This window comes from Palaemon carinicauda, chromosome 11 (assembly GCF_036898095.1).
Source record: "Palaemon carinicauda isolate YSFRI2023 chromosome 11, ASM3689809v2, whole genome shotgun sequence".
Classification (NCBI taxonomy): domain Eukaryota; kingdom Metazoa; phylum Arthropoda; class Malacostraca; order Decapoda; family Palaemonidae; genus Palaemon; species Palaemon carinicauda.
The window spans coordinates 139586978-139612324 of NC_090735.1; the positions used below are offsets into that span (position 1 = coordinate 139586978).

Here is a 25347-nt window from a genome sequence, read left to right on the forward strand (position 1 = left end):
ATTGATATGATATACACAGTATATTTTGGAGAGCAAACCCCCTCCTGCATCACTAATCACTGCAAATCTTTCAGGCCGATGATGACTCTCTTCAATCAGCAAGGGCTACTCTTCGTCCTTGGGTGTCGGGCTTCGGCAGGAATGCCCCGTCTGGCGCACCCTATCTCCTCGATGGAGACATGGCCTCCCGTCTCTTCCCAGGGTTGACTACGGCAGCAGTCTCTCCTGAAGTTGCTGCCCCCTTAATTGAAGAAGTCAGGGCAACCATTTCCGCGGAGGACGAACCCCTCGTACCGCTGGACGTGGCAGATCTAGATATAGATGTAGAACCCAGGGACGAGCAGGTAAGTGGTGCCTAGTTGGTGGAAACCATTTTCTCTCCTACTCCCTCTTCTACCTCTTCCTTTCTAGGTTTTGATAACCCTAAGGCTTCTCCTCGGGATCCCTCTGTCCCCGTACGACCCAAGGTGAAGCCACTTCGCACTTATAAGTCTTCAGCTTTGCCAGTATCAACATCACCGGTTCTCGGACCCTCGACAACTCCTGATATTCATATTGCTCCTCGTAAAACCACGACTCCTAAGAAGTCTAAGTCTACCAAATCCAAGACACCACCAACGGGTGGCTTTCAGGTACCCTGGGGCGATCTCTTCCCCATCGAACTGATCAGAGATATGGTCAGAGAATAAATTCAACATCAGTCTGGGGCGATGACAGAGATTAAGTATATGGTGGCTACTCTGATCCGCTCCGGAACTCAGCTTCCTCCTCCTTCCGCCCCGGACGCATCGAAGCTACCTCCCTTCGATAAAAACAATCCTTGGCGGTTTGCCTTGCATGCCCCATTCTTAGATGGTTCCCTAACTCTGGAGGGCATAGGCACCCGATCTCTAGAGGACCTGGAGTTCTACCCCCCAGGCCTAGAATTCCCATTCAATGGCTTCGTACGTTTAAAGGAACATGCATTGGTCCGTATGGACAAGGTACCGAAGGAAACAGTGATATTTCCGAAAGAGCAGGCCCAGGCTATCTGGGCCAGAACTCTATCAGAGTGGGGGTGTATTAACTCCAAGCTCACCCCACACAAAGGGGCCTACACTATTTTTACGACAGCGGCCTCCATCTCTTTGACGCTCATAGACAAAATCACAGAGCTGACTATACAGGCCATCAAGGAAGGCTCTTCCATGCCGGGTCTCAAGGAGACAGACCCCACCTCATTGCTTATTCCGGGTACCTCTGCAACCTGGGATGACGAATCTTCTACCTTAACAGTGGGGAAGCTAGGCCCGTACTGTGCCTCTACTCTTTTCTCTGAGAAGCTCCCCAGATTACTAGATATTCTAATCAAAACTGAGTTCGAGACCTGTAATAGACTAGCTAGGTCCCTCCACTCCATCACCTCCATGGAGTCCCTAGCATTGCTTTACCCAGAGGAAACGCTGTTCAGAGTTGCCACAAAGAACCAGCTGCTGTCCTACCAAATAGACCTCCATGACTTCTGGTCGGCTTGAGTTAGTTGCAAGAAGTTCGTTCTGTCTGAGGCCTCCATCAGACATGAACCGAACAGGCTGATAGCGTCCTCCTGCTGGGGTAAGAACCTCTTCCCTCAGAACGAAGGTTCTTAAGGACGCGGGGAGGGCAAACCAAAATTTGCAAGTAAGGTGGGGTCTCTCAGCCAAAAGGAAGTTCGAATCCCAGAAACAGACGTTCTTCAAGAAGAAGCAGAGGTTTAGTCCTTACAAGACGGTCCGGGGTAACTCGTCGCCACAGTCTTCCGCTGCCTCGACTTTTCAACAACCGGCTCCCCCTCAGCAAGTAGTCTACCTCACTGCTCCCCCTGGTACACAGCCCAACCCCTCTTGGATGTCCTCTCCTGCATACAACCCTGCCTACGAATCCTCCGGTTCCTTTCGTGGACACCAGAGAGGAAGCTTCAGAGGTAGAGGACAGTTCGGCCAATGCGGCGGACCTAAAGCAAGGGGTGCCCGTGGAGGGAGGGGACCTAGGTTCACTCCCTCCCAATGATGTGATGCCGGTAGGAGGGAGACTTTATCACTTCCGAGACCATTGGACCTTCAGTCCATGGGCTCACAGCATAATATCCAGGGGCTTGGGTTGGAAATGGTCACAGGGATCCCCTCCTCCACCAGTGACCTTCTTCCAGAGACCCACTCCCATCCTAGAAGAGTACACCACAGAGTTACTCAAGAAGAAAACGATCAAACGGGTTCGATCCCTGAAATTCCAAGGCCGCCTGTTTAAAGTTCCAAAGAAAGACTCGTCGGCGTTGAGAGTAGTTCTGGACTTGTCGAAACTAAACTCTTACATCCTTTGCGACAAGTTCTGTATGCTGACTATCTCTCAGGTACAGACCTTACTTCCCCGTGGGGCCGTCACCACCTCTATCGATCTTACCGACGCCTATTATCATGTCCCAGTAGCTCGAAACTTCTCTCCTTACCTAGGCTTCCGTCTCTGCAAGAAAGCCTTTGCATTCAAAGTCATGCCCTTCGGTCTCAGCATTGCCCCCAGGATATTCACGAAACTGGGGGAGACGGTGCTCGAACAACTCAGAAACCAAGGGATACAGATCATCGCCTATCTGGACGATTGGCTCAATTGGGCCCAGTCGAACCAGGAATGCAACAGAGCTACGTCAAAGGTACTCCACTTTCTCGCCAAACTGGGCTTCCAAGTCAATCTCCAAAAGTCTCGCCTACAACCATCAAGCCACTTCGAATGGTTAGGCATCCGTTGGGACCTTTCAAAGCACAGGCTCTCCCTTCCTCCCAAGAAGGTAAGGGAGATAGCTTCCAAGGTCAGGAACTTTCTCAAACACAAACAAGTGTCCAGAAGATCTTTAGAACGAATCCTCGACCTCCAATTTGCCTCACTAACCGATCTCTTATTAAAAGCCAAACTCAAAGACATCAATCGAGTTTGGAGAAAGAGAGCGACAATACCTTTAAGGGACAAGACCTCGAAGATCCCCTCTGTCTTAAAAATGAGACTACAACCATGGTCTGAACGGAAGAACCTCTCCAAATCGGTTCCTCTACAGTTCCCCTCTCCACAAGTGACAATTCATACCGACGCATCTCTGAGTGGATGGGGGGGTTACTCCCAACATCAGATGTTTCAGGGCTCTTGGTCACCTGCCATGAACCAGTTCCATATCAATGTTCTCGAAGCCATGGCGGTGTTCTTGACCCTGAAGAGAATCTCTCCTCCGAGGTCGACCCACATCAGAGTAGTCTCAGACAGCACAGCAGTAGTCCACTGCCTCAACAGAGGAGGATCCAAATCACCCAACCTGAATCAGATCGTGGTCACTATCTTCGCCTTGGCAGCCGACAAAGACTGGTTCCTGTCAGCAACTCACCTAGCAGGAGTCCAGAATGTGATAGCAGACTCATTATCCAGGACAAAACCACTGGAATCAGAATGGTCCTTGGACATAAATTCCTTCCGGTGGATACTCAGGCTGGTTCCAGGTCTCCAGGTAGATCTATTTGCGACCCAACTCAATCACAAACTCCCATGTTATGTGACCCCGAACCTGGACCCTCAGGCTTATGCCATGGATTCATTAACCCTGGATTGGAACCATTGGCAGATGATCTACTTATTCTCTCCAGTGAATCTTCTACTGAAAGTCTTACACAAACTCCGCTCCTTCCACGGGGCAGTGGCTTTAGAGGCACCTCACTGGCCAAAGAGCAGTTGGTTTCCTCTCCTCCTCGAGTTGAAACTCCGTCTCTTCCGGATCCCATTCCCCAAACTGACCCAAGTGGTCCAAACTCGGACTAAGTGACATATTCCTCAAGGATTGCCAAAACCCTAACTTTGTGGATTTCATGAAGTTTGCGGCACGTAAGGATGCAAACATCGACCCGGATAATGTCCTCTTTATAGAATCAGACAAAAGGGACTCTACGATTCGCCAATATGATTCGGCAGTTAAGAAACTAGCAGATTTCTTAAAGAATTCAGACCATTCTGTTATGACTCCTTATTTAGCCATCTCCTTCTTTAGGTCCATAATTGACAAAGGCCTAGCAGCTAGCACTATAACCACCATTAAGTCAGCTTTGAAGAAGGTCTTCCTGGTTGGGTTTAACATTAACCTGGCGGATTCTTATTTCTCATCTATTCCAAAAGCATGTGCTAGGCTTCGACCTTCGGTTCGCCCACAAAAGGTCTCTTGGTCTCTGAATGATGTCCTCAAACTTGCCTCCGACACAGACAACGAATCCTGCTCCTATATCAATCTTCTGAGGAAGACTTTATTTCTAACAGCTTTGGCCTCGGGTGCTAGAATCTCAGAACTAGCAGCTCTCTCACGGAACTCAGAAAACATAGATTTCCTCCCTTCAGGTGAAGTACTTCTTTCTCCAGACAGGGCGTTCCTAGCTAAGAATGAAGACCCCCAAAATAGGTGGTCCCCTTGGAAGATTATTCCTCTTCTCCAAGATACTTCTCTATGTCCAGTCACTACTCTCAGGGCCTTTTTAGCTAGGACTGCTACCCGATCGTCTGGCCCCTTGTTTATCAGCGAACAAGGAGGTACCATTTCCATACAGGGTAATAGGCAACAGATCCTTTACTTCATTAAACAAGCCAATCCGGGATCATTTCCCCACGCTCATGATATCCGGTCAGTAGCTACCTCCATCAATTATTTCCAAAATATGGATTTTGATGACCTTAAAAAGTACACAGGTTGGAAATCTCCTATGGTCTTCAAACGCCACTATCTAAAGAACTTACAGGCCCTTAAATACCCAACGGTTGCAGCTGGGAGCCGTATCTCTCCCCAGTGATCTCTTGTTCTTCCTTTCATCCATCTCTTTTCTTCTCCCTCCAACCCGCCACTCGCACCACGACGCCGCTTCCTTGGTGGTTCGTTAGCCCTAGTTTATTACATATTAAGTTAAGATGATTGTAACTTTTAATGTGTTTACCGTAATTTAGTGTTGGGATATTCTTAGCCATGTCAGTTTTTTTGCTTGTTGTTTTCTGATACTCGGAGGTTTCCTTGTTATCATGTTTGTTTAGCCTTACGCTCACTATGCCCTGTGACTAGTTTATGATTCCTGCTTACTTACCTTAATATAATATATGGTTCTCCTTACATGGTGTTTTTTCTCTCCCCTCATTACTAATTGTTATTGGGCTTGGAAGGCATTCTCTGGTACATTTTCACCGGCCTCCACAGGTCGACCCAGAAAAGGGATTTTGACGAAGGAAAAATCTTTTTCTGGGGAGAGACCTGTGGTGCCCGGTGAAACCCTTCCTTATTCTTTTGCATGATCCCACCCTTTCCTTTCCAAGCCATCATGTCCAATACAGAAGGATGTTGTTCAGATGGCGCTCGCGTCGGGGCGTGGGTGGCGTGGGTCTGGTAGTTTGGCTGGTGCCTCTGTATCGGCCCATCCCTTTGACGAAGGAATTAACTAAATGGAAGACAACCTGTTAATAATGGCTTTCACGCGCCTTTGGTTTATACACGACACCCACAAGGTGCTCGCGCGAGGGTAGTAACCTCTGCATTCCATTCTTTTATCTTTCTCTGGTATAATTGGAAGATTTTATCAGAAAAGTGTATTAGAAGGACCCCTTTTCACCAGGCGCCACAGGTCTCTCCCCAGAAATAGATTTTTCCTTCGTCAAAATCCCTTTTTTCCTAATTATTCAAATTTTGATCTCTTTAATCATACTTGTACCACCATCATATATCCCCAGAAAGTTCTGACTGCAATAGAAAGTGACTCCATTTCACCAATGGCAATGGTTGATCTAACTCCTGCTACCCTTCTGCTAACAAGCGGGGGGCAGTTATACCTTACTAAAAAGTTTTATGGTTAGTTTTCAGCTTTTACTGAAATATATGTCCACAGTAAAGAGGTCAAGGTTTGTATACTGTAATTAGGAAAAATACAAATTACTTTAGAGTTTATCATGTTACATACAGTATTATGATTTATATTCCTGTCATAGCATCAGGTCATGTTGCACTGTTTAAAGCTTGACAATATCTCCAGATGAGGAAGGCATTGCTGAAGACACACCTGACCAGATGGCTTTTGCTAATGGAAGGAAGTGATGCCGATAATAGCGTTATTAAACTTCAAGAGTTTGTCAACGAAGGAACTCAAGTAGTTCCTTTTGTAAAAACCTTTGATGGACACATGGTTTATTTTCTTCCTTCTGTTAATCCAGATGGTGTTACACAGTAAGTATGATAAACTACAAAGTCACATTCCTAATGGTTTTCTGTAGATTGACTACATTTTGTTCTGGAAGGGTCTGAGAGGTTCAGAATAGACTGCTTATTCCCTATAACATCTTTCCCCTCTTGGTAAGTGACCTTGCTAGCTAACTTAAGGGTGATTTTATCTTACCAATTAAAGCAAAGTAATAAGAGTATTCTATTGTTTGTAGTTGGTTGCCTTTAGAAAATGAGCTGGTAAATATTCTGGAAGTGAATGAGTAAATATTGCAGATATGCACTAGCAAAATTTTGGAAGTATGCTTATAAGTATTTAAAAAAAAAATTGACGCAGTGTGATGTATATAGCATAGCTCGTTGATGACATTAAATTTTTATAGTGTATAAAAGAAATATTTTAATGTTACTATTCTTAAAATATTTTATTTTTTCTTGTTTCCTTTCCTCACTGGGATATTCCCTGTTGGGGCCACTGGGCTTATGCATCCTGCTTTTCCAGCTAGGGTTGTAGCTTAGAAGGTAATAATAATAATAATAATAATAATAATAATAATAATAATAATAATAATAATAGTAGTGTATCACTTGAACACTTTATTCTGTTTTATCGTTTTCAACAGTTCATTTCCTTATTTTAGTAGTACAGTACTGTATTATAAGATATAAAACAGGAATGTAATGAATTAGATTATTAAACAGCTTATAATAAATTGAAAGGTAATGAGTACATATGAACATGATTTATTCTAGCTATAACAACACAAGATGACTTTAAATAACATTTTCTTAGACTCGCCTTCAAGATATTTCACTTGATAAACAAATGACTACATCTATGATGCAATGAAAGGTTTAATGATCCAGATAGTAGAGGGCCTATACTATATTCTGCTATTGTTGAACTAAAGCATAGAAATAAACTTCTAACACGACAGAAAAAGAGCAAAACCCATCAGTGAATACAAAAGAAATAGTGACAATGGTTTCATTAACAGATTCATGAATAAAGGCAAGTGGGAAAGCTCTAAGGACTTGAAGGAGACATTTTCCAAAGACCCACAGCAGAATCTTTACAACCTGAGTGGTCGCAAATTTAGGGTGAGCATCAAGGAAGTCCTCCAAATAGTGAATATTGGCAGACATTTTCCGGACGGGAGCGTTGAGCTTTTGTCAGGCCTTGATGTAGAGATTATAAACATCCTTAGTTCAGCTCTGAATTTTACGTAAGTAATTTCTGTTTCATAAAGTCACTTTCAGTGAGGTTGTTTGATGTGTGCCATATCTGTCAAATTTAGAAGTGGAATGATCTCCACACTCACGCACTTGTTGGCCTAAGCTTGGACTTATGCAGGCTATTAATATTTTATTTGTTCCGTCGCTATGTACAAACCAATGCTATTTATTAGGGCATTACTTTCGGTGAAGCTGAAAGACAAGCCAGTGGATTTCTAGCGAGGTTTAACCACCCGCCCGCTAGTTAGTGGGTGCCGGTAAGTAGTACCTACCCATCTCTCTCCCACACCTGGGCTGTGATCCTCACTTTGCTTTTGGCTTGGGTGGAGAATAGTTGTTACCGCTCTTCCCCTCACCAAATTTTGACAGCCAATATTAATATTCTTTGCTTTTTCTTTACAGTAAATGTGCAATGGTGTGATAATGATAACACGTGCTGAATGTCAGGAGCGTGCCTCCCAGTGATAAAGGTTTGATCACAGACTGAAGAAGAAGGCTAAAAGGGATTTTTCGTCTTCGGGATCTTCCTTGAAGTCGAGGAAACCCAAAGCGGCTTCTTTCGCTCCTCGATCCTCCTCTGAAGGTTCTGTTCGGCCAGTTTCTTCCAGGGAACTGTTGAATAACAGCGCAGGGCAACCTCGGTTCTCAAGAGATGGGTTTGCTTTACTTAGCGAAGTGGCCCTGCCTCCCCCCACGGGGGAGTCTGTGATATTTACTGATATTTTTCAGGTGTGGCTGTTCCTTGGATTATCTGGTCCTCCTTTATAGGAGGCTCTGTTGCAGCTCCTTCAGCATGGTGCTGAAAGGTAACTTTCTTCCTCCTCGGAGGTAGAGCCATTTGCCTTACTCAGCGTAGATCTTCGTGACCCTGAGGAGTCTCCTGCGGCTCTGCTTGTTGATTCTGGCCTTGCCTCGTTTACAGCTGCTGCCGCCGTTGGTGAGGACTACACTCCCCCCCTCACCAATCATCATTTGGGGCGTAGCAAAGTCCGAAGCAAGTCTCTTTTGTTGGTGGTCAACTTTTTCATTCGCGAATTTTCCTTGGATCATGACCTGCGGGTGTACTGTCAGGATCCGCTCTGCAAATGAAGTAGGTGAGCTTCGCCCTCAGTTGTTTTAGGGATAAGTTTTATCCTGAGGTTTTTCCTTTGAAGAGCTGTCCTCCCCTGAAGTCTGAAGTTCTACGAAGATAGACCTTTAGACACTCCACCGGACATAGAGAGACATCTTCCTTCAGAGGGCAGATTATCCAGGGACCCCATCTTTTAGTGGGTAGCTCGTTTTTGGCAAGAAAAGCTGGATCAGGAAAGAGATTCAGTTCTCCCACTTCTGTGAACTGAATGTGGCCCTCATTTCTTGATAGGTCTACTATTTCACTAACTCTAGCCACTGAGGCTATAGCGAACAGGAAAATAACCTTCTGGGTTAGATCCTTGAGAGAACAATCTTCATTGTTCACAGATGAAGCATAATGTAGGACCTTGTCAAAAGACCATGAAATAGGCTTCGGAGGAGCTGCAGGCCTAAGTCTAGCGCATGCTTTTGGGATCTTGTTAAAGATTTTGTTTGTCAGATCCACTTGAAAGGCATATAGAAGAGGTCTAGTCAAGGCTGACTTGCACGTAGTTATCGTGTTAGCTGCCAGACCTTGATTATGAAGGTGGATAAAGAAGGACAGACAGAAGTCTATTGAGATTTATTTCTGTCCTTTTGCTTTATCAAAAGCAACCCACTTTTTCCAAGAGGATTCATATTGTCTTCTAGTTGACTTAGACTTGTATTCTTCTAAGAAGTCTATACTGCCTTTTGAGATCCCACATCTTTTCTTAACCGCTAGGGCGAGAAATCATGAAATGAAGGTTTTGTGTTCTCTGTGATGAACCGAAGACAGTTAACTTCTGAACCCGTTGAGACAGTGCTGGGTTCGGTACAAGGGCCAGCCTCAGCCTCAGTCTCAGTTCCCTCACTAGAGAGAACCAGTAGCTCTTGGGCTATTTGGGAGCCACTAGAGCTGCCTCTCCAGAGAAGGATCTCAGCATGTTGAGGACCTTCAGCAGTAGATTGGATGGAAGGAACAGGAAATTCCGGGTCCATCCGTTCCAAACTAGGGACATGGCATCCGTTATCTCCTCTAGAGGGTCCTCTTATGGGGCTACATATCGAGGTAGTTTCTTGATGACGCTCGTGACGAAGGGGGGGGGGGGGGGTTGTTCTGCAGTTCCAGGACTTGTTCCAAGGTGGAAGAGAATGAGTCTGCGTCTGTGGACCGTTCTGACTCTATCGGCTTGAGCCTGAGTAGAGCGTCCGCTGTCACATTGCGGATCATATATCAGTGAACTGCTGATTGGTGCCGTTTCTTTAAGCAAGGGATGGCTTATATCATGTAGATTGTATGGGACGATCTCAAGCCTTGTCAGGCCAGATGTCTCACCATCACTTTGCTGTCCAAGATCAGCCTGATGAGGACTGATCTGCGTGGGGAGAGTTTTCCCAGTGTCACAAGGACTGCCATGGCTTCCAAAATGTTGGTGAGAAGGGCCTTGAGCAGAAATGACCAAGTCCCTTGGACTTTCTTTTGATGGGAGTGAAATTCCCATTCTTCCGTCGAGGCATCCATGTGGATGATCATCGATGGTAGAGGTGGTTGCAAGGGCACGGTCCTCATTAGGCTCTTGGCCTTTGACTATGGGTTGAGAAGTGATCAACGTAAGGATGATATTGGTCATTTTAGATCTCTTCAAGCGCTTTATTCGTATCTTCTCCAGACTTCTGACGCATCTTTCAGCTGTGCTCTTAGCACTGAGTCTGTCACTGCTGCGAACTGAAGAGAGTTCAGTACTCTTTCCTGTTAGCATCTTGAAATCCTGTTGGATTACAGTAGTCTCTTGACCGACCCTGCGATCTCCTCCTTCCTTAAGAGAAAGGAGAGACAGTGTGACCTCAGGTTCCAATGGACTTTCAATCATTGAAACCTTTGAGCTGGAGAGAGTCGAGACTTCTTGAAGTTGATTTTGCATCCCAGAAGTTCCAGGAACTGGGTTACTTCCTTGGATGCTTGCAGACCTGCCGCTTCCGGTGCTGTCCGCACCAGCCAGTCGTCCTGGTACTTTGATACCCGAACAGTTTCTAGGCATGGTTGTTGCATGACTGCGTCTGTCAATTCCGTGAAGATACTTGGGACTATGTTTAGTCTGAGGAGTATGGCTCTTAGAACATACTTTATCTTCTGAAACTTGAATCCTAGGTAGGAGGAGAGGGGCCATGGACTAGAAGATGCCAATAGGCATTTGTCAGATCTATCGAGACTGTGATCGCCCCTTTTTTCAATAGGGTCCTTATGTGTAGAAGGATTAACATCCTGAACTTGGTGTTTCTTATGAACTTGTTTAGTGGCAACTAGTCCAGAATGACTCTGAGTTTTCTTGAGTCCTTCTTGAGAACACAAAACAGCCTTCCCTGGAATTTGATGAACTTTGCTTTCCTTACAACCTGTATGCTCAAGAGCTATAGGGTATACTCATCTAATAGGGGGTTGAAGTGTTGGAAGAATTGAGGAAATGGTGGTGGAGACACGTCTAGTTTCCATCCTAGTCCAAACTTGATTAGACTTTGGGCTCAAGGATCAAAGGTCCAACGATCCTGAAATTGTTGGAGCCTCTTTCCTACCAGAAGCGTCTCCTTGCTTCGATTGATCGGAGGGTTTACCTCCTCAACCGCCCACCTGGGGCACCGCGGTCACAGAAACTGTGGGATGTTGTTGAGCAGGCCGAGGGAAAAGTATAGACTTTTTCGTCTTCCTTTTAGGTTGGAGACCCACATCTGAGGAAGACTTCCTCTTTGAAGAGATGCCCCACTTCTGGAAAAGATTCCTATTCTTCGTGATGGCTTTCTCGACTATCTCTTTGATTACCTTGTTTCTAAAGAGGTCTTTACCCCAGATGTTGGAAGATATCAGCTTCCTGGGTTACGTTTCACTGTTGCAGCAGCAAGCACGAACTCTCTACAGGCTCTCTTAGCCTTCATAAAAGCATATAGGTCTTTTACTAAGGTGGCCATATGCATTTTGGCCAAGACCATGAGCATGTCTGGGGTACTTCGTTGGCCTGCGCACATCTCTATGCAGTTTTGTTGGGATAAAGAGGCCGCAAGTCTCTCCTTTGTCTCTTGTTCCTTGCACAAGAGAAACTCTGAAAGTTTAGGGAGATTCTCGCTAAACTGTCGTCCAGCGATGTCCACGTCCAGTTTCCCTACTGAGAAGGTTAGGTGGAATTCCTTCCATTCCTTCTCCTGCATGGGTAAGGCTAGTGACAGAGGCCTGCACTCCTCAAGTGCAGGGCATGGTTTGCCTGCCTCCACTGCCTTGGCAACAGATTTAAATGCCTTCCACGTAAAGGCGAATGCTATTGAAGCAGGAGCAAGAAAGGTAGGGTGTTTCTTGCTCAAGGCAGATACTTTCGATATTGAAAACCCCGCCTTTCTCAGGCTACTTGACAAGAGAGCCTGAGCCTTATCGTGGTCGAAAACCATGACTTACTCCGGTTCTGTCTCCTCTTTTGATATTGGTTCAGGCTTCAGTCGAATGAAGCAATCAGGGAAAGTGTTAAAGCTTGGCCAAAACTGGATGTCGTCTAAGGGGACAGCTCCTATCTTCTCCGAGATGTACAGTTTGCCGTTCAAAATCGGCATAAGCTCTGTATACCTCCAGGGATTGGTTTGGAGCAGGTCGGGAGGTCTTGGTCTCTGGGTCGCTTGAATGACCCTCGGGAGGCGATAAGTGGAGCTTCACTGAGCTCTCTCTTGAATTTTGCATCCCTTGCTTCGCCTCGTTTGCGAATGCTCTCCATTAAATTCGTAAGATGGGCTAGCCCCTGGCTCGTGTTGTCCAGTGGAGGGGTAGAAGGTGAAGACGTTGATGGTAACGGCTCTGGGGCCGGCACAGACGGAAGAAATTCCGACACATCATCATCTTCTCCCAGAGGTGCCTCCCTGCCATCCGTCTCGATGGCAATCTGGCAGCAGTGAGGTGCGAGTCGTGCTTGGGGCACAACCATTTCACTACCCGCTATCGGGAACAGTAAACTACGCATCCTATCGTTAGGCAGGTATGGTCCCGGAGAGTTCTTCTGGAACCCTCTTACCCAAATGCGTAGCTTTTTACGTGCCGCATCCCTAGATTCCGTTGACTTGGGGTCATCAAAACCTTTGGTCACTAAGGTCCGGTAGTTATTGCAGACTTGGGGGTCCCAATATTGCAGGGATTCGGTAATAATGGTGCAGGGGGCATGAGACCTGCATGCTGTATGACCGTAGAAGTACTTACTGCTAAGATTGGAGAAGATCGCATTGCATGTAATCTGGGGTTCCTCCTGTAAAGAAAGGAAAACAAAATGGGTATACAATTGTTTTTTCTCACATGATAAACAGATATGCAATTATTCATATTTTAATCATTATAGCTTAGGATAGTGAGCTAGAAAGAAATAGGGAAAAACACATACTTGTGTATCCCTCCCAGCCAATAGCTGTAACCTCCCCCCAATATTAAAGATAAAGAGTTTCCTTATCAGGGCAACTCGAAAGAGAAGGGTTGAACCCGTAGGGATAGAAGAAGTGTACACTGCCACTGACCCTTCTAATTATTTAATATTGTAGGGTAAATATTAACTGATTTCCAATCAGAGTATTGAAGGAATTCTATTCTTTCAATATAGGTTCGGTCTTAGCAAAAGCTTGTACAAGGGTTGTTGTTGTTGTTGAAGATTGCCTGGCCCTTTTGGCCAGACACGGGCTTTTGCAATCTTGCAGCCTGTAGGTGTTTTAGTAGGATTTATTGGGATAGGTAGTTGGGATGGGGGATATTCTGCAACATTTGTTTTAGGATATTGGGATAGGTTTTGGGTTATGATGGGTTGTTTTGAGAAGGAAGTAGGTGACTGTGGGAAGGGGGTGCCTTCCCAAGAGCCCACTGGTGAAGTAAAAAAAAATTCATAGTGGTTTAAGCTTAAGGTGTGAGCTGGAGGGATAGTGTGAGATTTCAGCTGAGTGAGAGAGAGCTGAAAGGAGGGAATTGTAGCAGTTTTAGTAGTAGAGATAGGATGGAATAAAAAATTCCTGTACCTGTGATTATTAAAAAGAAAAAAAGTAAAACTAAATGTTACTTACGATTTGATTTATTGAGATTTTCAAAGGTGGTTGGGAGGGATGCCTGACCTGGGAAAAGAGAGATTGAAGGTGAAAAAGATGCTGGATACTAAAAAGACCGCCAACGGCTCCGTTCCCTTCTTCAACGTTGAAGAAAGGACGGGAAGGGAAAACTCTCTCCTTATAAGGAGTACGAGCTATTGCCTTCAGCCACCAGCACCCGTTCTGATTCCAGCAAGGGAGATTAGCTGAGAGGAGAGAAAGATATGTTGGAAATCAAAAAGACCGCCAACGACTCCGACCCCATTTTCAAGCTGAAAACAGGACAGGAAGACAAAACTGTCTCCTTATAAGGAGTACGAGTTGTTGCCCTCAGCCGCCAACATAGAAGTTGCAGGGGGGATAAGAAGGTCTCTTTTTCAATTGCCCCTTAGATTGCTGGTTGGCGTTGTTGCAACGTTATCTTGGTGGAGGGTAGCTGCGAAGAAAGGCTGAGAGGGTGTTATGATTGTCAATTACTGTATGTGTTTGACAATTTCAGTTGCAGGATTGTTGGGATTAAGATCCTACCGAAGTAGGCTTGTTTCCTGACATTGCTGTAGATTGTGCTGTAGAGGTTCTTCTGTTTCTTGATTACAGTACTTGCATGGTCCTATTGGTCTATGCTGTGCTGCAGGGTCTTCGTCGTTATCTAAGATAATTTGCCAGTTGCATAGATATCCCAGTCGCAGTCTGCAGATAATTACTGCGTCCTGGCGGGGTGTTTGTCTTGCAGTTTGGTGTGGTAATATGTTTGTCGCTTCAATATACCACTTTGCAGATCTTGATCCATCTAGGAAGGCTCTCCTTACTTCACTAGTCTTTTGGATGTTGCAGTAGGCAGCCATTTGATTCTTGATGGTTTTTAATGAAAGTTGTAGAGTAATGCTAATGGTTTGGCACATTAAGGCCGATTTGGCTAGGTGATCGGCCTCGTCATTGCCAGAGATCTCGGTATAGCTTGGAATCTAATTCAAGGTAACTTGCCTGTTGTTGCTTTGGTGGAACAAGGCTAAGAATTGAATTGCAGTGATGAGGTAAACATTCTCTGTAGGTTCCTTGTTGCTGAGGGCCAGAATGGCTCCTCTGGAATCTGTATGGATCGTTGTGTTCCCATCTTGTTGGTTGGCAGAGTGTTCTAGAGCTTTTGCAATGACACTAGTTCAGTTTACAGTGTGGAAGCATGGTTGGAAAGTCTCCAGTTTTCTTTATATCCTGATGTAGAGATAACTGCAGCGGCAGCTGCAAGGATTGCACGGTCTACTGATCCATCCGTATTAGTAGGTGTCAGGCGCAGGTGTATTCCTGATTGCATTTTTTTGCAGCTTCAGTGAGTTGCTCTGGTGTGCAGAGAGCCTTGCTTGCTGCTGGTAGGATGGTGAAGTTGTATTTGATAGGATCCTGAGCCCAAGGGGCAGGAGGGCTGTATCCATCATGCTTTTGTTGTCCCTTGGTTTTGTGAGCCTCATTTTGCATCTGCATCCTTCTGAGTGTATCCAGTAGTTTCTTTGCATGGGAATTTGGTGAATCCAGTTCTTCAGCGAGAGGTTGAAGCCTTTTTATTTTATTGTTGAGTGGGCTTTTTCTGTCTGCGATGATTGACTTGAATATAATGCTTCTATCCCTAATGTCAATCCTAGCTGACATGGAATTAGGTTGGTTTCTGCTCTAAGTAAGCAGAGTCTTGTCCACATTGGAGAGCCACTAATGAGTCTCATGAAATTGTTTTAGACTACTTCTAATGATGCTTTTTGAGTGTCAGACAATGCAGTGAGTGTGGGTGCTGCATAATCGATGTGGGATCGAATTGCTTGTAGATAAAACAGTCTTAGGAGATTATTTGATACTCCTTGTTTTTGGGAGGTCATTCGTTTCATGGCTGATAGAAAAATCTTTGTCGTTTCTCTGAGGTAGGTTACTTCATTGGCTGGTGATAGGGTTTTGCTAATGATTACCCCAAGGTACATGAATTGACTCACCCATTCAATGTCTTCACCCCTCAGTGTAAAGTTCTGAAGGTTTTGCGAGTGTCTTATAGCCATTGCTTTTGTTTTGTTGGTGTTGATCTTTAGGCCAAATTCATTGCATTTGGCTTGGATCATGTCAAGTGCTTTTTGGGTGGCATTTCTTGCATGAGCTTTATGTGGACTTACTATGCATATATCGTCGGCATATATGAAAATTTCCACCCTATTTGGGAGGTTTAAAGTGGCTAAGCTCTCCATTAGCAGATTGAAAAGGTAGGGGCTTAGTATGCCTCCTTGTGGTGCACCGTTTTCTAGGGGGATGAAATCAGTGGTTTTTCCTTGGAAAGTGACTCTGGCTTCTCGGTTCAGTGTGTAGTTTCGAGTCCAGGCCAGTAAGTGTCCTTTCACACTTTTTTTCAACAAGTGTGAAGAGTATAGCTGGTGAGCTGGCTAGCTCAAAGGCTTTCTCGAGATCGAGGAATATGACAAAGGCTTTTTTTGTCATTAATTGTTGAGAGGACATCTGTAATGCTTTCTTGAGTGCCTATGCCGCTTCTCTGGGCATATAGGCGATGATATAGTTGGCCTATTTTCCACTGCAGTCTATTGAGTACCATTCTCTCAGCTACTTTCTCTGTGCAGCTTATCAAAGCTATTGGTCGGTAGGTGTTTGGCTCCTTGGGTTTTGGAATTGGTTTGGTGTCCTGCTGGTTCCATGTGGTTGGACCTAGACTTTCCGTGCATGTCCTGTTAATCAAATGCAAGTAGACCGATTTGGCGTGGTTTCCCATGTTCCTTAGCATGCTGTATGTGATGAGGTCGGCTCCATGGGCAGTGTCCTTCCTGCCTTTTGCGAGGGCCGTGTTAAGTTCCTCCATGGTGTAGGGGTGATCAGTATCATCTACCATGTTGCAGGTGGCTTCAATGATGTTGTTCCTGATTGGGAGCAGTGTTATCTGCCTGTTTATAGTTGGCAGAGGTAGATTGGTGCTTTTTGCTCTGTCTGCAAAGTTGTTAGCAATCCTGTACAAGGGTACACAAGATATGTTAGAAATTAACTACTGTATAATAATACTATAGTTTTCTGTTTGCAGTATATACTATATTGCAAATATACTGGCTACCGTATAATCATATACTGTAGTTCAGCCAGTGTGTTGCTGGGATGGCTAGCACCTAGCGGCACGGTCCGGCCGGCATGTCGCCAACTGGACTAGAAAATAGAAAAGACACATACTTGTGTATCCCACCCAGCCAATTGCTGTGACCTTCCCTTCCAATACTAAAACTATAGAGTTTCCTGATCAGAGAAGCTCAAAGAGAAGGGTTCTAACCTTTAGGGATAGAAAGTGTACTACCACTGACCCTTCTAAATATCTAATATTGTAGGGTAAATTGTAGACTGATTTCTAATCAGAGAATTGAAGGAATTCTATTCTTTCAATATAGGATTGGTCTCAGCAAAAGATTGGGCAAGGATACACAAAATATGTATTGTAGGGTAAATTATAGACTGATTTCTAATCAGAGTATTGAAGGAATTCTATTTTTTCAATATAGGATTGGTCTCAGCAAAAGACTGGGCAAGGATACACAAGATATGTATTGTAGGGTAAATTATAGACTGATTTCTAATCAGAGTATTGAATGAATTCTATTCTTTCAATATAGGATTGGTCTCAGCAAAAGACTGGGCAAGGATACACAAGATATGTTGGAAAATAACTACTGTATAATATATACAAGTTTTCTATCTGCAGTATATACTCCACTGCAAATATACTGGCCACTGTATAATCATATACTGTAATTCAGCTGGCATATTGCTGGCAGAGCTAGTCCCTGGTCGCACAGCCCGGCCGGCATATGGCCGGCAGGTTTGTACTTGGCGGCACCGGTACAGTCGGCATGCCGCCAACTGAGTAAATACCTGACGGCGCGCGTATGCCGGCCAGATTAGTACCTGGCGGTACTAGCTGATAGAGAGAGAGAAAGCATAGAGTGAAGGACTGCCTTATTACAATGTATGATTACTCTAAATGAGGATGTAAGTATATAAACTTACTGCCTTCCTCCAGAAGGAAGGTTCAAATGGAAGGGGAGAATGCATCATTCAGGCTTCCATCCAGCCACGAAGACCGTTGCTGGCATTGCCGGCAACAGGACTGTGGATGGCAGTCCTAGGGAGGACTGAAGAACCTTCAGCGGCAGAGGGGTCTCCCACCGGCAGCCGCCATAGCCGGCACAACCTTCCCGGATCCTATGTCCGTAAGGGAAAAACTGAGTGGCTAAACAGCTGCTTAAGTAGGAGCAGGACGGCCCCGCAACCCGCCAGCAAGCAGTGAGATTGCAGGACGACGGCCACAAAGAATGCGATGTCTAAGTCATCGCTAAAGGTCAGAGGGGGTAGGGAAAAGGGTCCTATATGAAGAGTAGAAGGAGGCGGCAAGGTAGCCGGTCCTACCACACAACGAAGAAACTCCGTTTCAATATCGTCGCTGTCCTAGGCAGCAGAAGAATATCTATTCTTCAACCTAGGGTCTGCCAATAGAGTTAAGGGGAAGGCGGCAGGCTTGCCGCCCCCTCTTAACATGGGAGAAACATCATTTCAGTGCCGGCGCCATCCTAGGTGGCAGAAGAATGTCTATTCTTCAGCCTAGGGTCTGCGAGCACAGGACTAGTCCTCTAGACTGCAGGGGAGAAGGTGGCAGCATCATACCACCACGTCAAGTGCGGCCTAGGGAGGTCTAGCCTCCTATGCCGGCTGCTGAGGCCGGCAGGGGAGTGAATACTCACCCTGCCGGCCGGCCACCGGCAAAAGACTGAATACTCTGAGGTTCTGTCAAAAACTCAAAGTCAGCCAGAGAAAGACAGAAAACACTAACCTAGTGAAGCCGGAGTGTCTACTCAATGGCAAGATCAAGATAGGGATGTAGCCTATGGCTGCACTCAGAGGGGAAGAGGGATTAACCTTAAATCTTCACAGGAGACAAGTATCGATTTATATAATTCTAGGAGATGTACTATCTCCCATTGAATTAATAAAACGATACACAAGGGTAAACAGGGATAATGTCTGAAAGTATACTACATCGCCTAGGCTAGCTAGCCTAGGCAAGACGAGATCTCGGTTACCTAAATCACTGAAACTCTTAACGTATATGATCGACAATGGAAGAGGAAATTATGCATAAAAAAATAACTTTACTAGTATAATTGCGCTTAAATAGCTTTCATAATTTAATGCTATTACACCGGGAATCGTTCTGCTAACTAAATAACACATGCATAATGAACGATAGCGCCCATGGCGCCTTCGGTGACAGGCCTAGCTCCTAACACAATTAATTACTCTAATTTCACTGTGGAGCAGGAGCTAAAAATTATACATTGTAAAGAATCAATACTCAACTTTCCAGAGGCGAAAGAAGCTGGAGATTGCATAATAATCCTCACAAAATCGATCAAAAAGGTTAGATCAACAGGGAACACCACCGTGCGAATTTGCTACAAAAATAGGAATGACCGCCATCTTGCATATGGCGCTATCTAGATACTCAATAGTAGTATGGGAGGAAGGGTAACCTTGATAACGGCTCCCTTTCTAATTTGCCACTCTTCCCCCTAGAGGCAAAAATGCTATTCGGGGTGAAGATTGCTGTGTCGTATCAAGATATACGTCCCCTGATTTTGCGATATCCTTAAGAGAAATTTTAAGGATATTCGCGCCAGGAGTTAGAATTCTGGAGACCTAAAGGTAAATTCTCTGGGGATATCACTGTACTTCAAATATCCCTTGGAAGCTACAAATAGGAACCTTCCATCAGGACGACATGGCTTGAGCCCAAAAATAATAATAATTGGTGATGATGATGATGATGATGATGCATTCAAAACTTTTTTCACTAGTTCTTTTTATCATCTTAAGATTAGAATAGCGTTTGAGAATGAAAAGCCCAAATTGCGCCCCCCCCCCTTAACTTGCCCTCTCTTGGAATATGAAAGGAAGCAAATGTATTGGTGGTTGTTTCAGCTACCTTAGCCTTTTCAGATTCATTTAGCCATGTTTCAGATAATACTTTTACAGTTGGCCCTTCTTATTCATGGGGTTAGGTAACAGAGACAGGAGCAAAGATAGAGGATCCTCAAATGCTTGCTGCCCAACTCTCTGACATTACCTACCTGCAGTTGACTAACCCCATAGGTAACCCACTGTACTGCACTACATTATTTTCACTTCTTTCTAACATGGTATTTTGGTTCATACTACTTTTCAGAGGTAATTTTACCCTAAACAGTATACAGCATCAGTAACAGGTAAGAGGACTTAACACGAAAGTCATTGCCACACCATTTAGGAACAAAAAACAATTGGTTATACTGTAGAGTAAAATATTTCCTAATTGCTGATGGTTGAAATACTCCTGAAATTGAAAACAAAAGTAAAAAGTGCTTTATTGAAGCTATTATCTTTATATAAGTAATTAATTTTTAGAATGATAATGTCTGCTTAAACTAGTCATTCTGAGTTGACAAAATTAAATACAATATTTTAAGGTTTCATATACAGTACAGTATAATACTGTAAATATTGTACATGAACATATGAATGTTTATCCTACCATAAGTGAAAAAAACGGATTTTGAGCGAAGCGAAAAATCTATTTTTGGGTAAGATAGCCATGTCGTCCTGATGGAAGTTCCTTAAAGGCAGCTTCCTAGGGTATATTACAACTACAGCGATATTCCCAGAGAATTTACCTTCAGGTACCCAGAATTCTAACTCCTGGAGCGAATATCCCTAAAAAAGACCTTAGGGATATCGTAAATATCAGTGGACGTATTCTTGACACGCCTCATAGCAATCTATACCCCGAATAGAGTTAACACTTCGTAGGGGTAAAATGGCAAGAAAACGAAAACGATAAGAAAGGGGGGAGCCGGTCATAAGGCATCCCTCCTCCCCGTTTCGAAAGCGTGCCCTGCGCCGCTCACGGCGCCATCTGTATTCCTTGTAGCGATACACGAGGTGCTACAGATACTGTATGTAGGGAGGGGTCCTACTATCCTTTTCACTCATATTTATTTTGAAAAGGAGCAGGGCGGGTCCATCAGGACGACATGGCTATCTTACCCAAAAATAGATTTTTCGCTTCGCTCAAAATCCGTTTTTTGGGCTCAAGCCATGTCGTCCTGATGGAAGTATACCAGAGCATTACTGTATCTGTGGATTCTCAATACGTGCCGTACTCCACAAGAATGTTTCTTAGTCAACTCGACTGACAGACCTAAGATGTTACCGTTATACATCTTTTCACTAATCATAAGCCATGAGAGTGCTTCCTGCCCCCTACAGGGAGGAGTCCTACTAGACTCTAGAAACGAACGAAGAGTACATATACCTATGTATGAATCACTCGCTAGCCAGTACCATATAGTGGTCTCACTCTATATGAAGCGAAGTCTTACGGGACTACCGTATCCAAAAGAAAAAGTCCCGACCAGCACCCTGGTCGAAGTAAAAATAGACAAAAAGTTATATCTGCGTAGGATTAAACTTGCTGCTACCACCGTCCTCAGAAAGGGGTGGAGTCCTTATTGCTAAGGAAAGTATAAACCAGTATAATCCAGGCTTTGCATTAAGGAATAGGCTATTATAGATATCCCCGATTAATATACATAGGCTAAATGCTCAAAAAACAATATGAAATCAAAAAATATAGGTGAAGGAGACGCAAGGTTCCCGAGAACAAGTTTATTGAGAAACAATAAATAGATATGGTCACCATAAATATGTACATATGCTAGGTGGATGACCAACAATTTTCACAAGTACTGTAGTGCATGGATGAATGATTATCTGAAAGAAAACATATGTGTCACATACACATACCCCGGTAACAAACTTAACGTCCATGTTACTACTTTGCTGACAATAGCGTTGGCAAACGCTTGGCACCCTGTCTGTACTTATGTTACCATCACCATCACGTTGGAACAGTCACTGTAGGCTCTGAGAGCCTACACTACCAGTTATATCAACATATATAACTAACTATTCACCCAAGAATCCAAGTCCCAAATGATTCCGCTGTTCCTCGCAGAGTTAAACAGCAGGGTTAACGACGCAAATAACTGCTACCACAGACCTCTTTAGCTGCTCCACTTGCTTAGCATAGTGGCGAAAGAATACCCTGGAAGACTTCCAGCCAGTGTATGAACGAAGGTGTTCAAAATCCATAAAATTAAAGAAGTTTAAAGATGAAGCAACTTTCCTCGGATCATGACCTGCGGGTGAACTGTCAGGATCCGCTCTGCGAATAAAATATGTAATTTTCGCCCTAAGTTGATTTAAAGATAAATTCGAGCCCGATGTTTCTCCTCTGAATAGTTGGCCCCCATGGAAGTCTGAAGTTCTACGAAGATAGACCTTAAGGCATTCTACGGGACATAGAGATGCATCTTCTTTCAGAGGGCAGATTCTCCAGGGACCCCACCTGTTGGTGGGCAACTCGTTCTTAGCGAGAAACGTAGGGTCCGGAAACAGGTTCAGTTCTCCACCATCCAGGAACTGAACTCGGCCCTCCTCTCTCGAGAGGGCCACAATCTCACTAACTCTGGCCCCAGAAGCAAGGGCAAAAAGGAAGATCACTTTTTGAGTCAGGTCCTTCAACGCACATTCCTCATTATCTAGTAATGAGGCAAAATGAAGGACTTTGTCTAATGACCATGAAATAGGCTTTGGAGGAGCTGATGGTCTAAGCCTAGCACAGGCCTTTGGGATCTTATTAAACATTTCGTTAGCGAGGTCTACCTGGAAGGCATATAGAATGGGTCTTGTTAGAGCTGACTTACATGTAGAAATTGTGTTCGCCGCCAGCCCCTGTCCGTGGAGGTGAATGAAGAAGGATAGGCAGAACTCCGTAGAGATCTCGTGCGGGTTCTTATCTTTGACAAAGGCTACCCATTTCTTCCATGCAGATTCGTACTGCCTCCTAGTAGACTTACACTTGTATTCTTCCAGGAAGTCGATACTATCTTTCGAGATTCTGAACCGTTTCTTCACCGCTAGGGAGAGAAAATCATGAGCTGCAGGGTTCGGGTCTTCTGTAATGAAGCGAAGACAGTCGACTTCTGGACTTGCTGGGACAGAACTGGGTCCGGGAGTGGTAGGAACTTCAGTCGTAGTTCCAGAGCCAGAGGGAACCATACACTGTTCGGCCACTTGTGGGCCACTATTGCTGCTACTCCCTTGAAGGATCTCAGTTTGTTGAGGACCCTCAACATCAGATTGTGAGGGGGAAACAGGTAGATCCTGGACCATCTGTTCCAATCGAGGGACATCGCATCTATTGCTTCTGCCGCGGGGTGCACATATGGGGACACATATTTCGGCAGCTTCTTGTTGTCCTTCGTCGCGAAGAGGTCTATCTGCAGTTCTGGGACTTGACTCAAGATGAAAGAGAATGATCCTGCGTCTAGGGACCATTCTGTCTCTATCGGTGTTACCCTGGATAGAGCGTCCGCGGTCACATTCCGGACTCCTTGAAGGTGAACTGCTGACAGGTGCCACTTCTTCTTCTCCGCCAGTCGGAATATGGCTAACATCACCTGGTTGAGAGGTGGGGATCTCGATCCCCGCCGATTCAGACATTTCACAACCACCTCGCTGTCCAGTACCAACCTTACGTGGATCGAGTGACGTGGGGATACTTTCTTCAGGGTCAGAAGTACTGCCATAGCTTCTAGAAAGTTTATGTGAAAGGTCCCAAATAGCTTGGACCAGATTCCTTGCACTTTTTTCCGATGGGAGTGACCCCCCCACCCTACCTTTGAGGCGTCTGTGTGGATTGTCACTGACGGGGGGGGGGGGTGGCTGAAGAGGTAGAGACCTCTTTAGACGACTGGCTTGAGACCACGGTCTGAGAAGAGAACGTAGCCGAAGTGGGACCGGTCTCTTCACGTCCCTTCGCTCTTTCGATGCAAAGGTTCTCCATACTCCCGCTGCATCTTTTAGCTGTGCTCTTAGCACAGGGTCTGTTACTGATGCAAACTGAAGAGAGCCCAAAACCCTCTCTTGTTCGCGTCTTGATATCCTCTCGGAACCTAGAAGTCTCCTGACAGACCCTGCTATTTCCTTCCTCTTTGACATCGGGATGGAAAGACGGTGTGACACTAAATCCCAGTGAATTCCCAACCACTGGAACCTCTGAGCTGGAGAAAGACGAGACTTCTTTCTGTTGATCATGAAGCCTAGATATTCCAGGAACTGAATCACTTGTAGGGAAGCTTGCAAGCATTCTGCTCTGGATGCTGCCCACACCAACCAATCGTCCAGGTAGGCTACTACCTGGAACCCTTTTAGGCGTAACTGTTTGAGAGCTGCGCTCGCAAGCTTCGTAAAGATCCTTGGGGCTATGTTTAGTCCGAAGGGCATCGCCCTGAAAGCGTAAAGTTTTTGTTGTAGCTTGAATCCTAGGTAGGGGGAGAGACGACGACTTATTGGAACGTGCCAATATGCGTCTGACAAGTCGATGGAGACGGTATATGCCCTCTTGGGCAGTAAGGCCCTTATGTGTTGTAACGTTAACATCTTGAACTTGTGGTTCACTATGAACTTGTTGAGTGGTGACAAGTCCAGAATGACTCTGAGTTTCCCCGAGTCTTTCTTGGGAACACAAAACAGCCTCCCTTGGAACTTGATGGACTTTACCCTCCTGATCACCTTTTTCTCCAACAGATCTTGGATGTACTCCTCCAAAACGGGGGTGGAGTGTTGGAAAAATTGAGGGCACTGGGGCGGAGTACTGTACCAACTCCAACCCAGTCCATTTTTGAGAAGGCTGTGGGCCCAGGGATCGAAGGTCCAGCGATCCCGGAAATACTTGGGGTCGCTAGCCATCGTCTCCATGTTGGTCTGGAGAGACATCGAGGCTGCCAGGCGCTCCTTTGTGTCCAATTCCCTCCGTAGAAGGAATTCCGACAACTTGGGAAGGTTTTCGCCGAACTGCTGTCCTGCAATGTCGGCGTCCAACTTCCCAACCGAGAAAGTAAGGTGCACCTCCTTCCAGTCCTTGTTATCCATTGGCAATGCCAGCGATAGAGGTTTACATTCCTCCAAAGACGGGCACGGCTTGCCAGCTTCAACTGCCTTGATGACGGCCGCAAACCCCTTTTGCATAAAGGGGAAGGCCCTAGCCGGGGAGGATACAAAGGAGGGGTGTTTCTTGCTCAAGGCGGCAACCTTCGAGTTTGAGAACCCCCTCTCCTTTAAAGCAGCTGTCAAGGTGGCTTGAGCCTTGGAGTGATCTAGGATAATCACTTCCTTAGGTTCCGTCTCCTCCTTCGAAGCCGGCTCCTTCTTCAAACGGACATAGCAGTCCGGGTAGGCCCCTCTACTGGGCCAGAATTCCACCTCCTCAAGGGGAACTGAACCCAGTTTCTCCGACATGACGATCTTCCCAATCGTCATCGGCATGTGCTCGGCATATCTCCACGGGTTGGCATCCGAGCACAGAGGAAGGTCCTTAACGTTGAGCTTCTTTGGAGGTCCACGTGATGCTGTGATCTTCTGCATCTGGAGCTCCAAAGTAGCGGCCTTCTGATTATTCTCCCTCTGCATCTGTTGGATCATACCAACGATGGAAGAGAGAGCCTGTCCAAGCTCTGCTGGAAGAGCGGACGAGGTAGAGGGGATAGGTTCAGGGACCTGAACCGGCACGTCTGATGATA

At 45.3% G+C, this 25347-nt stretch overlaps 1 protein-coding gene across 12 annotated transcripts in view; it reads left to right on the forward strand.

Annotated features, from left to right (window-relative positions):
- LOC137650248 (probable glutamate receptor) overlaps window positions 1-25347 on the forward strand; it is a 514807-nt gene that overhangs the window by 62379 nt on the left and 427081 nt on the right. For 9 of the 12 annotated variants that reach the window (XM_068383530.1, XM_068383531.1, XM_068383542.1 and 6 more), the window contains 2 exons: window positions 6048-6238; window positions 7231-7458. The exons of the other annotated variants lie outside the window; for them this stretch is intronic. In XM_068383530.1, coding sequence (XP_068239631.1) covers window positions 6048-6238; window positions 7231-7458 — 419 coding nt within the window. The remainder of the gene's footprint in view (window positions 1-6047; window positions 6239-7230; window positions 7459-25347) is intronic. 12 annotated transcript variants of the gene reach the window in all.